Below are 14549 nucleotides of genomic sequence, written 5' to 3'. Positions count from 1 at the left end.
TGTTTATAAATTTATTTATATATTTATCACCGGAGAGATTGGCTAAAATGAACAAATCGCTTAGTAGTAAGTGTTGGAGATGCACAAAGCAGATTGGAACCTTCCACCATATGTGGTGGACATGTCCAGAGATCAGAAGGTTCTGGGACATGATCCGTGAAGAAATAAAAAAGTTACTAAGAATTTCACATAGCAAAAGACCAGAAACATATCTTTTCGGAACATTGAATAGTGATATTCCAAAAGAAAATACTAAATTCTTTCTGAACGCGACATCAGTGGCAAGAATCCTGGTGGCTAAGTACTGGAAGGGTAACCAGGTACCGACTAAAGAAGAATGGTTATATAAATTATGTGAATATTTGGAACTGGCCAAATTGACAGATATAATAAGCCCAAAGCCAATGAACACAGTCAAGAAGGAATGGAATTGCTTGAATGATTATTTAGAAAGACAAGGTTCTAATGTAAAAATTTGGCTGTGTCTAGAATGACCTCGTGAATGGAAAAGGACAAACATACATTTATACATATCTATATATGAAGATGAAAATAATACTGAAATACAGATAAAATGTGAAATGTGAAAGGAAGTGTTGTGAGAGTGATGGAAGTCTATTATTCCTATTATTTTGTAAAATAGTGTTTATCATATTGAAATATTATACTTTTCTTTATTCTTTTACTGTCTATTTTTCTTTGCATTCCCCCCCCCTTTTCTTCTCTACTTTTTCTTTCTCTATATTATTCGTTATGCATGGTTTTGTATTGATGTATTCACTTTGCAATAAAACAATTTTTTTAAAATTAATTTTTTTATTAAAATAGTTGTATTACCATCTGAAACTGGGGTGTGTGCCTAAGGCTGCAATCTTAGATAGATTGGATCCTCTCTCAGAGTTCGGCAGGGCCCCCCAGGGGGATGTTTCTGAGACATTCCAGGGAAAGACCAAGAAGGGGTGGATCCAAAGCTTCCTTGGTCCCCTCACACACACTTTAGACATGCTCAGGAGTCTATCAGCATCTCTCCTCTCCCCTCACCAGCTTCCAGTGAAAAGCAGGGGAACTGGGGGGGGGGGTGTCACTCTTCCACCCACACTTCTGCCCTGATGACTCAGGCCTCCCAGGACATTGGAAATGGTGGACTAGCTGTCTTTGAGTTTCACACACAATCCTAAGTATTGCACCTTTAAAAGGTAAAGGGACCCCTGACCATTAAGTCCAGTCGGGGACGACTCTGGGGTTGCAGCGCTCATCTCGCTTTACTGGCCGAGGGAGCCGGTGTACAGCTTCCGGGTCATGTGGCCAGCATGACTAAGCCGCTTCTGGCGAACCAGAGCAGCGCACGGAAACACCGTTTACCTTCCCACTGGAGTGGTATCTATTTATCTACTTGCACTTTGACATGCTTTCGAACTGCTAGGTTGGCAGGAGCTGGGACCGAGCAAAGGGTGCTCACCCTGTTGCTGGGATTCGAACTGGCAATCTTCTGATCGGCAAGCCCTAGGCTCAGTGCTTTAGACCACAGCGCCACCCGCGTCCCACTATTGCAGCCTTAAAAAGGTAAAGGGACCCCTGACCATTAGGTCCAGTTGTGACCGACTCTGGGGTTGCAGCGCTCATCTCGCTTTATTGGCCGAGGGAGCTGGCGTTTGTCCGCAGACAGCTTCCGGGTCATGTGGCCAGCATGACTAAGCTGCTTATGGCGAACCAGAGCAGTGCATGGAAACACCGTTTACCTTCCCACTGGAGCGGTACCTATTTATCTACTTGCACTTTGTGCTTTCGAACTGCTAGGTTGGCAGGAGCTGGGACCGAGCAATGGGAGCTCACCCCGTTGCAGGGATTCGAACTGCCGACCTTCTGATCAGCAAGTCCTAGGCTCTGTGGTTTAACCCACAGCGCCACCTGTGTCCCATTGCAGCCTTAGTTAGTTATAAAATATAATGGTCCTCTATTTATTTTAAAAACCGTATTCATCATTTGGCTGCACCAAGTAAGCTATTTTAATTAATCGTTCTGATACTGATTTAATCCAGATATGTGTGCTTGTTCTCAGGTTTGTAGGCCGACCTGGACATTATGTGTATGTATTTGCTGGTTATCGAATGGAAGAGGTAAGTATCCAGTTTTAAATCTTACTTTGAAATAGAGAAGGGAGAGGGATTCAGTTTGCTTTGCATTTAATCTAACTGAATTCACTCATCCAAAATAATATGGGAACACAGCTATCCTTCAAAATATGCTCTTCTCTGAATTTTGCTGTGTCATTCACTAACCAAGAAACATACACAGAAGTATGTATTAGGAAAAGGTGTGCATAAAAATGTATATATATATGCATTGTATTACAGATAATTGCTTGTACAATGTGTTACATTAGGCAAAATAGCATACAAAAATGTGCACCAGGAGAAATATAAAGGCTGCTGAATTTACATTAAATACACACTTACAATTCAAACTGGTATAGAAATGGGATGAACTGGATTTAACATGGGGGGGGGATGAGTAAAAGGGAGAAGCTGGACAGATTCCTGCATCGCCAAAATAGATATTTCATAAATCTGCTGTGCTGCTTGAAAGTATGTAATATTCTAATTCTGATTATCAGCAAGCAAAACATATAAGGGTATCATTATTATAAGCTGGGTTTCCTAAAGCTGCCGTTTTCCTGAAGCTCAGATTGATGCTTGGCAAATACCCTATTTTTCGCTCTATAGGACGCACGTTTTCCCCTCCAAAAATGAAGGGGAAATGTGTGTGCGTCCTATGGAGCGAATGCAGGCTTTCGCTGAAGCCTGGAGAGCGAGAGGGGTCGGTGCCCACCGACCCCTCTCGCTCTCCAGGCTTCAGGAAGCTATCTGCAAGCCTTCGGAGCCTGGCACCCCACTGCCCTGCGGAGGCTTGAAAGGCTGTCCCCAAAGCCTCAAGCCTTTGGAGTGCAGCTGCGCTCCAAAGGCTTCAGGGATCTTTGAGGCTGGTGGTGGGGGAAAGCAGCGCCTTTGCGCTGTTCCCCGACCTGCTCTTGAACGCACCTTGTTTTAGAGGGGGAGAACAAGGGGGGGGAATCCTATAAAGCGAAAAATACGGTATGTGGGAATGCCCAGTTGCTTGCATGCCCTGCGGCAGTGACAAGCAACAGCACTGCGGGTGTTGCCCCCCCCCCCCGCATTACTCACTCTCCGGAATCCTCTACTTAGTGGTGTTGTGTCTCCCCCTTGCCCTTTCTCTTGCCCTCTAGTGTGCTCCTGGAGGCTGCTTGATGGAGCTTTGCATTCAGCTGAGCATTATCATGCTGGGGAAGCAGCTGATCCAAAATAACATCTTTGAAATTGGAGTTCCGTATGTATTTCATTCACATTCATACTCTTGTTTCTGTAAGGTATCATGTCGTGGCTTTTGGTTTGCGTAGCAAGACCCCCAAGACGTAGAATAAGAATAAAGAAATTCACACGGACACAGATATTTTGTTTAAGGTTTTTGGGCAAAAATTTGGCCACAGCTTTATTGATTACAGGAATGAGAGTGGTATTGGCTTAGGCATTGGCAAGACTATATCTGACTCCTGCCCCCTTTGCAGGAAGTCTGTAAGGGTAAACCACCCAAAGGGGGAACCTGCCTGCATCTCCCCTGGTGTGCCCAGAGGCCTGGCATGGCCCTCACCCTTCAAGCAGACTTTGGACAGGCCCCGGCTTCTTGAATGAATGAATGAATGAATGAATGAATTTATTTATTAATACGGTCACAGACTAGCTTCAACACACACAATATCACAAATCATAAAAAATGTCAGAAATACAAGGGACAATATGACAATGACAAGGATTTAAATATAAAAATTAAAATTAATTGTTAACGTGCCCCCTGTAACTAACATTTAGGGGATTGGGCATTGTGGGATACCACTTGCTTCCTGCGATTGATTGCAGACGCACAGAATTTAGCTACATTTAATGTAATCTTGGGCTTCTTGTCCTCTAGCAGTAGTTTTAGACTATGGTATTCCGATTCTTTCCTAAACTTTTGCAAAACAGGTGTAATAAAAGTCAAACGTATATCCTCATAAAGACGACAACGTAATAGTACATGTGAAGCAGTTTCAACTTCCAACGAGCCACAAGGACAGACCCGTGTTGTGTATGGTTTACCCTCAAATCTGCCCTGAAGTAAGGCAGAAGGGAGAATGTTAAATCTGGCGAGGGTAAAAGATCGCTTCTTTAATGGAATACCCTTGAAACTGGAGGGGCAGGCAATGGCTGACCTCCCCTCCCCCACTCACCATAAGCCAATGCCTAACCGCCAAACCTTACAAAGTTGTGACGGTTTCTAAGAGGCAGGCGAAAACCAAGTGGCCCATGCCAATTTGCCAAATGGAAAAAATTCCTACCTGACCCCTGACTCAAGCCGAGCAACCAGTCAAAGTCCAAAGCAAGGCCAAAGGATCTAAATTAAAGGGAGGGTGGGCGGGTGTTCGGCAGGGTGAAGCAGGAGCCTGGCACACGTCACGCGGCTGCTTTTATACTTTCCCCCACTATCACCCTTTGACATGATTGGGCAATAGCCCTGGGTAATTGTGGTGCCACCCCGGCGTGAGGGCGATAGCTACACCCACGCCGGGGGGGGGGGGACGGGACACACCAGGTTGAGGGTCTGCCCGCAACCAGGACCATCTATTAGGATGATCCCATTTGCCAAAGCCTACTGAAATATTATCATTGCTTGCATACATTATTACTATTGTTTAAACTTATTAGTTGCTTGTCACCCAAAGGTCTCACAACAAAGAAAAATATACCATACATGATACTATATAGGGAGGGTCAAGCGGGATGAGGGTGGAGAGAATCATATAATAAATTAGTATTTGATATAACATAACATCCATGGAGGGGGGAAAAACCAGCTGTATAAATAGTAGTGAGCAAAATTAACACTACTAAAACAAACAAACAAACGAATGAATGAATGAATTCAACTGAGGTCAAACTTAATTAGCATAAGAGAAAAGGTGCGGAGGTTTTATTTCCCTTAACAAATTAGTTCCTTATGAGTGAAATTATTCACATAAATTACTTGCCACACATTTAAAAACGAGAGTGATATTGCAATTTTTTAGGAACACGTGTGTGAAAAAGGTGTTTGATACAATACTGGGAGGAGCCTTCTGTCATAAACAAGGTTGCCTTTCAATGCTATCTGTAGCAGGAATCCGAGGCAAGTATTTCAGAATGCTTTGGCAAAGACGTCTGAGCAAATGTGAGAGAAGTCAAGAGAGTTTCCATAAGACTGTGAAATCTGTCTCGCCAGAGTGGTGCATGCTCTAGTTATCTCTTGCTTGGATTACTGCAATGCGCTCTATGTGGCACTACCTTTGAAGGTGACCCGGAAACTACAACTAATCCAGAATGCAGCAGCTAGGCTGGTGACTGGGAGCAGCCGCCGAGACCACATAACACCGGTCTTGAAAGACCTACATTGGCTCCCAGTACATTTCTGAACACAATTCAAAGTGTTGGTGCTGACCTTTAAAGCCCTAAACAGCCTCAGTCCAATATACCTGAAGGAGCATCTCCACTCCATCATTCTGCCCAGGCACTGAGGTCCACTGCCGAGGGCCTTCTGGCGGTTCCCTCACTGAGACAAACTAAGTTACAGGGAACCAAGCAGAGGGCCTTCTCGGTAGTGGCACCCACCCTATGGAACACCCTCCCACCAGATGTCAAAGAGAACAGCAATTACCAGACTTTTAGAAGACATCTGAAGGCAGCCCTGTTTAGGGAAGCTTTTAATGTTTAACAGACCACTGTATTTTAATACTTTGTTGGAAGTCGTCCAGAGTGGCTAGGGAAACCCAGCCAGATGGGTGGGGAAGAAGAAGAAGAAGAAGAAGAAGAAGAAGAAGAAGAAGAAGAAGAAGAAGAAGAAGAAGATCTCTTAGTAGCAGGGTACCACATCCCATTTTGCTGCTTGAGGCGAAACAGGCAGAGCCACTGCTTCTGACCCCTCCTGCCATGGCAGTGATCACAGCCAATTTTGGGCTAGGTCACACCAATTTTGGGTGAAATCTTGCCTCAAATCGTGTGAGATCTTGCACACTCCACAACATCTCTTTCTCGCAGTTTTGGTTGAGACCTCGCTCAAAATGGGTCTGAACAAAATGGCCTCGGCCCAGTATACCTGAAGGAGCCTCTCCACCCCCATGGTTCAGCCCGGACACTGAGGTCCAGCTCCGAGGGCCTTCTGGCAGTTTCTTCACTGCGAGAAGTGAGGTTACAGGGAACCAGGCAGAGGGCCTTCTCGGCGGTGGCACCTGCCCTGTGGAACGCCCTCCCATCAGATGTCAAGAAAATGAACAACTATCTGACTTTTAGAAGACATCTGCTTAGGGAAGTTTTTAATGTTTGGTTTTTATTCTGTTTTTAATCTGTTGGGAGCTGCCCAGAGTGACTGGGGAAACCCAGCCAGATGGGCGGGGTATAAATAATAAATTATGGTGATGGCGATGATCTTGTCCAAATTTGGCACCGATCAAGGTGGCTCTTCACCACTGGGGGAGGTGGCAAGGCAGGCAAGGCAACTGCTGGGCATGCTGCCTGGGGGCCTCTGCCACCTGAGGCAGCAGCCTTACCCTGCCTAATGACTGGGCCAGCTCTGCTTAGTAGTGCTTAGTTTGTAGAATATCTACAAACTATTCTCCACCACTTTTTGTGGTGTGTGCCACCCAACAAAGAACCCCAAACAACACCCCAGCCCAAGAGCCTGTCCAGCAGTCTCAGCTTTTGTAGCTGGAGTCAGTCCAGTCCCCGCCCTCCTAGGCCAGGTGGAAAAAAGGCCTGCAAGGCAGGGAGCAGGGCTTCCAGGACACACGGCCAAGAATGTACTCACGGGGGTTATTTGTTAATCATATTTTAGGTCTGCACAGTGATGATCTGTACTGGCTCTCATTGTAGTTACTTTAGGCAGCCTACCAGAGGGAGATAAGAATGAAACAGAACGTTAGTGGCACCAGTAATGGCCAGAAAAGCAAAAATGAAAAGTGAACCTCAGGCTGGTAATGGCAAATGCATTATACTGGATGGAAGTAGCCAGTGCTCCCCCCCCCCTTTTTTTTGACAAATATGCTTTCCTCAGATGTGATCCCAGATGTGATCTAAAAGCAACTTGAGAACTAAAACTGGCAAAGCACCTTGTAGCAACAGGGGAAGGGATTGAATCCTCAATGAAGACATATTCGTCAAAGCACATTGAGCATTTTTCTTCGCTTTATTCAATTCTCCATATGGCACCAGTTTGAGGTCCAACTCTCTCTTTTTCCATTCTTAACAAAACTAAGAATATGGGGGCTGCAATCCACACACATTATCATTATCATTATCATTATCATTATCATTATCATTATCATTATCATTATCATTATCATTATCATTATCATTATCATCATTATCATTATCATTATCATTATCAATATCATTATTATTTTATTTGCAAAGTTAACAAGGAAAGGGGGGGAGGGAGGAAAAAAACAATAACAACAACAACCAAATACTATTACTAAATATTAGACCACCCTCAGGCACTCTTATCCGAGAGTAAGAAATGGATCTTACTTCTGAGTAGACAGCCATAGGCTTGCACCAGAGTCCGTTTCAGGGGCCTAATCCGGCCTGCTGGTCGGTTTAATCCGGCCCCTGTGGCAGTTTATTTCGTGGGGTAAAATCCTAACAAAACCTCAACAACTTCAATCCTAAAAAAACGCTCCACTGTGAAAGAAACTGTGAAAAAAGTTTGGACACCACTGGCATTGCACTGTAAGTCCAGCTCCCCACCCTCAAAGAAGTTTTCAATTGATGGTTTTTTATTACAAATACCTGCCATTACTTCCCCACTTTGGTTAGGTGTAAAAGAAAACTTTTTTGTTTGAACAGGTAGCTAATAAATAGACCCATCACTCCATCATAATCTCTTTTGCATAGCACGCATACTTCAGGTTCAAGGGATTTATTGCAGACTGCAGGGAGGAAGGTTTAGCGTGGCCCTTTGTTAAGATCCTGGCAGGAGAGGATTAACCTGGATTTTTACTCATAAGTATGGTGCATGCGAAACATTCTTTGAGCATCTTTTTTCATGGGTGTCCTTAAGCTGGTATCTCTGGTGTCATTCCTGGAGAATACTTGATTATTACACTACAAAGTTTATTTTCCAGACAATGCTTTTTGTGTTTATTTAAGTAAGTTCAGGCAGTGGGGAAGAGAGAGCTCTTACCTCACATCCCTGGTGGATAGCTGTCAACTTTTCCCTTTTCTTGCGAGGAATCCTATTCGGAATAAGGGAATTTCCCTTTTAAAAAGGGAAACATTGACAGCTATGCCCTGGTGAACTGCCAGAAAGCTCCTTGGTTTGTTGTCATCTCAGCCTCAAGATGGTTGTGAGGATGAAATGGAAGGACCCAGTGAGGCCTGAGCGTCTTCCACACACACACATTTATGTTTGCTACATAAAACAAAAAAATAATGCTTTTCTTTTAAGCTGCTTCCCTGGGCAACTAGTGAGGCTGTTAAAAGCTCTGTTTGAGATCCCCAACCTGTTTTAATTAAATTTATTGCCTACATTTTTTTTTATTCCCCAGTAAGCTAAAAAAACTGTTCCGGAAGCTAAAGGATGAGAGGCCTGAGACAAAGACAAATGAATCTGATCCTTCCAAGCCACCTCAGCAATGGGAGCTGGATCACGCCTTAGAACCTTTCACTGGGCTGACACCAGAATACATGGAAATGAGTAAGGCTTTTGAAATATCTCTTTTCATCTGCTAGTATCAAAGCAGTCTTTTTTCTAAAAAGCTTATAAAGCATGCAGAACTTACTCCTGTTCTTTAAAAACATTTTTTTTAAAAAAAAAACCTACTAAGATATGGTTACCAGATGTCCCCGTTTCCCAGGGACAGTCCCTGGATTTACAAATCTGTTCCTGGACAAAATCTGTCCCCGGAATGTCCCCGGATTTCATTTAATGTCCCCGGATTTGTATTTTAAGTGTTGTAGATTTACTAGATTTATTAGTAGATTTATTATCACTGGAAGGACAGATCGTGAAGCTGAGGCTCCAATACTTTGGCCACCTCATGAGAAGAGAAGACTCCCTGGAAAAGACCCTGATGTTGGGAAAGATGGAGGGCACAAGGAGAAGGGGACGACAGAGGACGAGATGGTTGGACAGTGTTCTCGAAGCTACCAGCATGAGTTTGACCAAACTGCGGGAGGCAGTGGAAGACAGGAGTGCCTGGCGTGCTCTGGTCCATGGGGTCACGAAGAGTCAGACACGACTGAACGACTAAACAACAACAACAGATTTATTAGTAGGGAATGAATGTTGCTTGATTGGCTCAGCGGCACGAGACACATCATATGGGGACTTCTGGCGAGGCAAAATGGCGGGCGCCACAGCAGTGAGCAGCTCCTGAAGCCAGCCAGAGCCAACTGCACTACCAGGCTGGCTCTGGGCTGCTGAGGCTGCCACTGCCAAGGGGGAACTGGGGATGCCCGAGATGTCAACTGGGGGAACCGCTGACACACACATCCCCGTGACTCAAATCAAGCCGGGCACGAGAGCGTGCGGCCACCCAGCCAACTGCCCAGCGGTGCTCCAAGACCAGGAAAACCCCAGAGCTGACTCAGGGAGAAGGAGAGCGGAGGAGAAGGAAGAGAGAGAAAGAGAAAGGAGAAAAAAGAGAGGAGCCCCGATCTTGCCGCACTGCCGCTGCTGCCGCCGCTGCCACTGAGGAGGAGAGGTAGGAGAGCACCGGGAGGGCAAGGACATGTGGCTGAGCCCAGGCCTGACCTGAGCCTAATCCACGGCGGCTAGCACTCCAAGAGAACAGGCTGGGGCCCAGAGGAAGGCAAGGGAAAAAAAAAGACTACAGAAGAGAAGATATTACTTCTTATTTAAAGAAACAAACAAGCTTTTTTAATAACTTTTTTTTCTCTTTTCAAAAAATAAAAAAAGTGTCCCTGGATTCCTTGAACAAAAATCTGGTAACCTTATACTAGGAACAATTAGAAATACTCATGAGGTCAATAAGTAAATGCAAAAAATAATAATAAAAAATTTTAAAAATACCCATACGGCATTGCATAAAACAATCAGAATAAACTAACCTAATTTAACAGCTTGAAATTAAACAGGAGAGAGAATAACGCCTAATGGTAGTATATGCAAATGGAGAGGTGCCATTGCAAAAAGGCCTTCCACAGAAACTCCCTCAAACCACACATTCGGAGTCGTGGGGCTTGGGGAAATGGGTGCCAGGTGAGTCTCCCTTAACCAACAGATGAGGAGCCAGACACACTCAGGAAAACCCATTGCCTGTGGTTGGGGCAGAGTTGGCTTGCCTATAGCATACAGGTTAGGAGGAGGCGGCAAGGCTACCCCGGCCTCAACCTATGCTTGCAGGTTCTTGCTGCAATCTATTGTTAAATAAAAGCCCTCAACCCAGTATCAGTGGCCTCCCTCTTTATTTCTGACTTCAGGTACAATTTAAATATTTTTATGCCAAATATATATATATATATATATATATATATATATTTGCTTTCGTAGATTTTCACGGGTACAGGAATGCAGGTTTTGGTGTCCTCGGGTGTCTTCCCGTGTAAAAGTTGGGGTGTCTAGGCGACGTTTCGACGAGGTCTCACTCGTCATCTTCAGGCTGGTGCTTTCGGCTTCTTGTTACTGGAACAGAGCAGGATCTCAGTGTTTGAGTTCCTATAAATACTGTTGAGGAGGTGTGGTGTATAGCCTCCAATGTTCTGGGCAGAGAGGAGGTTCCCAGGCTAGTGTGCCTTTTCTTCTTTTGTTCCTTAATTACTTGAGGGATATCTTGAGTGATTTCTTGAGTGATTTCCTGAATCCCACTTAGGTGGGTCATTAGGTGTGGATTAGTTGCTAAAGCCTTCGTGTCTTGAACTCTTGAACTTTGTGAAGAGTTTTTCTGAGAAGATGGCTGTACTGCACTTGGTTGTGCTCTGGCTTGGCTTCGTGTATAGGGGCGAGCTGTGGTTTTGTGGCCTGTGCCAGCCAGATCTGTGTAGGGATTGCAGGGGGGTGCAGCATCCGGAGGTGCCACCCTGGTTTGGCTACTGGATGGTGTCTGTAATTTATCTGTGGAGAGGGTCTGGGTTTGGGTCTGGTGTGGTTGATTGGTGATGGCGTTCTGTGTGCCTCTGGATCTGGTGTCAGATTTTGTGGGGAGGGCTAATTTCCAGATGTCTGGCAAGCGGGATGTGTCGTCACGCTTGTTCATGTTGTGAGGGTGTTTCTCTATCTCGATGGCTTCCATGATTATTCTCTTGTGGTGATGTTCCATGTTAAAGAGCAATTTGGAATCTGCAAAATTAATTTCGTGTCCTGTTTCTTTCATGTGTTGGAAAAGAGAGGAAGTTTTTTCTTCTTTTTTGACGGCATTCTTGTGTTCTGCGATACGTGCATTTATTCGTCTGTTTGTTTGTCCAATGTACGTGGCTGGGCAGACTTTGCAGGGTATTTCATAGACCCCTTGGTTTTCCAACTGAATTTTATCCTTGGGGTTTCTGAGGATATTGGCTATTTTTTGGTTGGTGCAAAAGGCTGTTTTGATATTGTGTTTATGGAGGATTTTGCTAATTTTATCTGTAGTGCCCTTGATATAAGGAAGGAGGGCTATGCCATTGTTTTCTTCTGTGTCTTGGTTTTTGGGGGGTGTTTCTTTTTGGATTAGCTTCGTAACCCTGTTTTGCTGGTATCCATTGGCAATTAACACATTTGAGAGATTCTGTAACTCAGTTGTCAAGTGGTCTTCGTCAGCCAGGCGTTTGGTTCTGGAGATGAGAGTCTTGGCTACGGAGTTTATTTGTGCAGGGTGGTGGTGTGATTGTGCATGTAAGTAGCGGTTGGTGTGTGTTTTTTTCCGGTAGATAGTGTGTCCTAGGGAGCCATCAGGTTTTTTGTAGATTAGGACGTCAAGGAAGGGAAGTTGGTTGTTGGCTTCTATTTCCATAGTGAATTGTATTTTGGGGTGTAGGCTGTTGAGATGTGTGAGGAAGCTATCCAGTTTTTCCTTCCCGTGTGGCCAAATTACAAAGGTGTCGTCAACATATCTGAGCCAAAGTTTGGGTTTGTGTTCTGACTTGTCTAAAGCATTGGTTTCAAAGTGTTCCATGTACAGGTTAGCGATGACCGGTGAGAGGGGTGATCCCATAGGTGCTCCTTCTATCTGTTTGTATCTTTGTCCATTGTGGATGAAGTACGTGTTGGTTAGGCAGTGGTTGGTCAGGTCCAAGATGTATTCGGGGGGATTGTATTTGTTTTGAATGGCTGTCAAGGCTTCATTAATGGGCACTTGTGTGAAGAGAGATACAACATCGAAGCTCACAAGTAGGTCATTGGGTTGTAGGTTTTGCTTCTTTATTGTTTCTATGAACTGGAAGGAGTTTGGAACGTGTGAAGAGATGGATTCTGCATAGGGCTGAAGTTGCTTGGCGAGAAATTTAGCGAGATTTTGTAGAGGTGAGCCTATGGAGCTGACTATTGGTCTGAGTGGTGTTCCTTCTGACTATTGGTCTGAGTGGTGTTAATTGCCAATGGATACCAGCAAAACAGGGTTACGAAGCTAATCCAAAAAGAAACACCCCCCAAAAACCAAGACACAGAAGAAAACAATGGCATAGCCCTCCTTCCTTATATCAAGGGCACTACAGATAAAATTAGCAAAATCCTCCATAAACACAATATCAAAACAGCCTTTTGCACCAACCAAAAAATAGCCAATATCCTCAGAAACCCCAAGGATAAAATTCAGTTGGAAAACCAAGGGGTCTATGAAATACCCTGCAAAGTCTGCCCAGCCACGTACATTGGACAAACAAACAGACGAATAAATGCACGTATCGCAGAACACAAGAATGCCGTCAAAAAAGAAGAAAAAACTTCCTCTCTTTTCCAACACATGAAAGAAACAGGACACGAAATTAATTTTGCAGATTCCAAATTGCTCTTTAACATGGAACATCACCACAAGAGAATAATCATGGAAGCCATCGAGATAGAGAAACACCCTCACAACATGAACAAGCGTGACGACACATCCCGCTTGCCAGACATCTGGAAATTAGCCCTCCCCACAAAATCTGACACCAGATCCAGAGGCACACAGAACGCCATCACCAATCAACCACACCAGACCCAAACCCAGACCCTCTCCACAGATAAATTACAGACACCATCCAGTAGCCAAACCAGGGTGGCACCTCCGGATGCTGCACCCCCCTGCAATCCCTACACAGATCTGGCTGGCACAGGCCACAAAACCACAGCTCGCCCCTATACACGAAGCCAAGCCAGAGCACAACCAAGTGCAGTACAGCCATCTTCTCAGAAAAACTCTTCACAAAGTTCAAGAGTTCAAGACACGAAGGCTTTAGCAACTAATCCACACCTAATGACCCACCTAAGTGGGATTCAGGAAATCACTCAAGAAATCACTCAAGATATCCCTCAAGTAATTAAGGAACAAAAGAAGAAAAGGCACACTAGCCTGGGAACCTCCTCTCTGCCCAGAACATTGGAGGCTATACACCACACCTCCTCAACAGTATTTATAGGAACTCAAACACTGAGATCCTGCTCTGTTCCAGTAACAAGAAGCCGAAAGCACCAGCCTGAAGATGACGAGTGAGACCTCGTCGAAACGTCGCCTAGACACCCCAACTTTTACACGGGAAGACACCCGAGGACACCAAAACCTGCATATATATATATATATATATATTCCAGCAGGTGAATCTGATTATCTTTAATATTAATGGCTCACCATCTTTGTAATTTTGGGGAGGCGGGTGGCGCTGTGGGTTAAAGCCTCAGTGCCTAGGGCTTGCCGATCGAAAGGTCGGCAGTTCGAATCCCCGCGGCGGGGTGCGCTCCCGCTGTTCGGTCCCAGCGCCTGCCAACCTAGCAGTTCGAAAGCACCCCTGGGTGCAAGTAGATAAATAGGGACCGCTTACTAGCGGGAAGGTAAACGGCTTTTCCGTGTGCGGCTCTGGCTCGCCAGAGCAGCGATGTCACGCTGGCCACGTGACCCGGAAGTGTCTCCGGACAGCGCTGGCCCTTGGCCTCTTTGAGTGAGATGGGCGCACAACTCTAGAGTCTGTCAAGACTGGCCCGTACGGGCAGGGGTACCTTTACTTTTTTTATCTTTGTAATTTTACCATGCGGCACAAGATGCTGAGTGCTGGCTATGAGATTCAAGAAAGATGGAAAGCTGGAGTAAAATTAAACCTTCTTCTCCCTGTGGTGCACAGTACGTATCACTAAATTCAGCTGTCAGATTCACTGCTGATTGACGCAGACCACCCACATGGAGCGGAAGTTCTTTGAGATGCTCAGCACTGAAGCTGTCAGTTGAGATTGTTCTGAAAGGGCATCAGGCAGAAATGAAGATGAAAGGAGCACTTCAGTAGAGAATGTTTGCATACTTTCAAAACTGGGTAAAAGAACAGGACTCGCAGAGAGAGTCACTG

At 45.0% G+C, this 14549-nt stretch overlaps 2 protein-coding genes across 3 annotated transcripts in view; one reads left to right on the top strand and one right to left on the bottom strand.

Annotated features, from left to right (window-relative positions):
* Positions 1-14549, top strand: part of ANO2 (anoctamin 2) — a 157655-nt gene that overhangs the window by 128268 nt on the left and 14838 nt on the right. For both annotated transcript variants that reach the window (XM_083440732.1, XM_083440733.1), the window contains 3 exons: positions 2060-2117; positions 3245-3345; positions 8630-8778. In XM_083440732.1, the coding sequence (XP_083296858.1) occupies positions 2060-2117; positions 3245-3345; positions 8630-8778 (308 nt within the window). The remainder of the gene's footprint in view (positions 1-2059; positions 2118-3244; positions 3346-8629; positions 8779-14549) is intronic.
* LOC310677849 (uncharacterized protein) lies at positions 9844-13337 on the bottom strand (the record flags this gene model as incomplete). Its single annotated transcript, XM_083441033.1, has 3 exons — positions 12906-13337; positions 10912-12546; positions 9844-9878 (listed from the first exon to the last, which is right to left on the bottom strand). Exons 1-3 carry the CDS (start codon positions 13033-13035, stop codon positions 9844-9846), a joined length of 1800 nt encoding a protein of 599 aa, XP_083297159.1. The 5' UTR covers positions 13036-13337.

This window comes from Podarcis tiliguerta (assembly GCF_965153285.1).
Source record: "Podarcis tiliguerta genome assembly, chromosome: 5".
NCBI lineage: Eukaryota > Metazoa > Chordata > Lepidosauria > Squamata > Lacertidae > Podarcis > Podarcis tiliguerta.
This window is presented reverse-complemented; position numbering and strand designations above follow the sequence as displayed.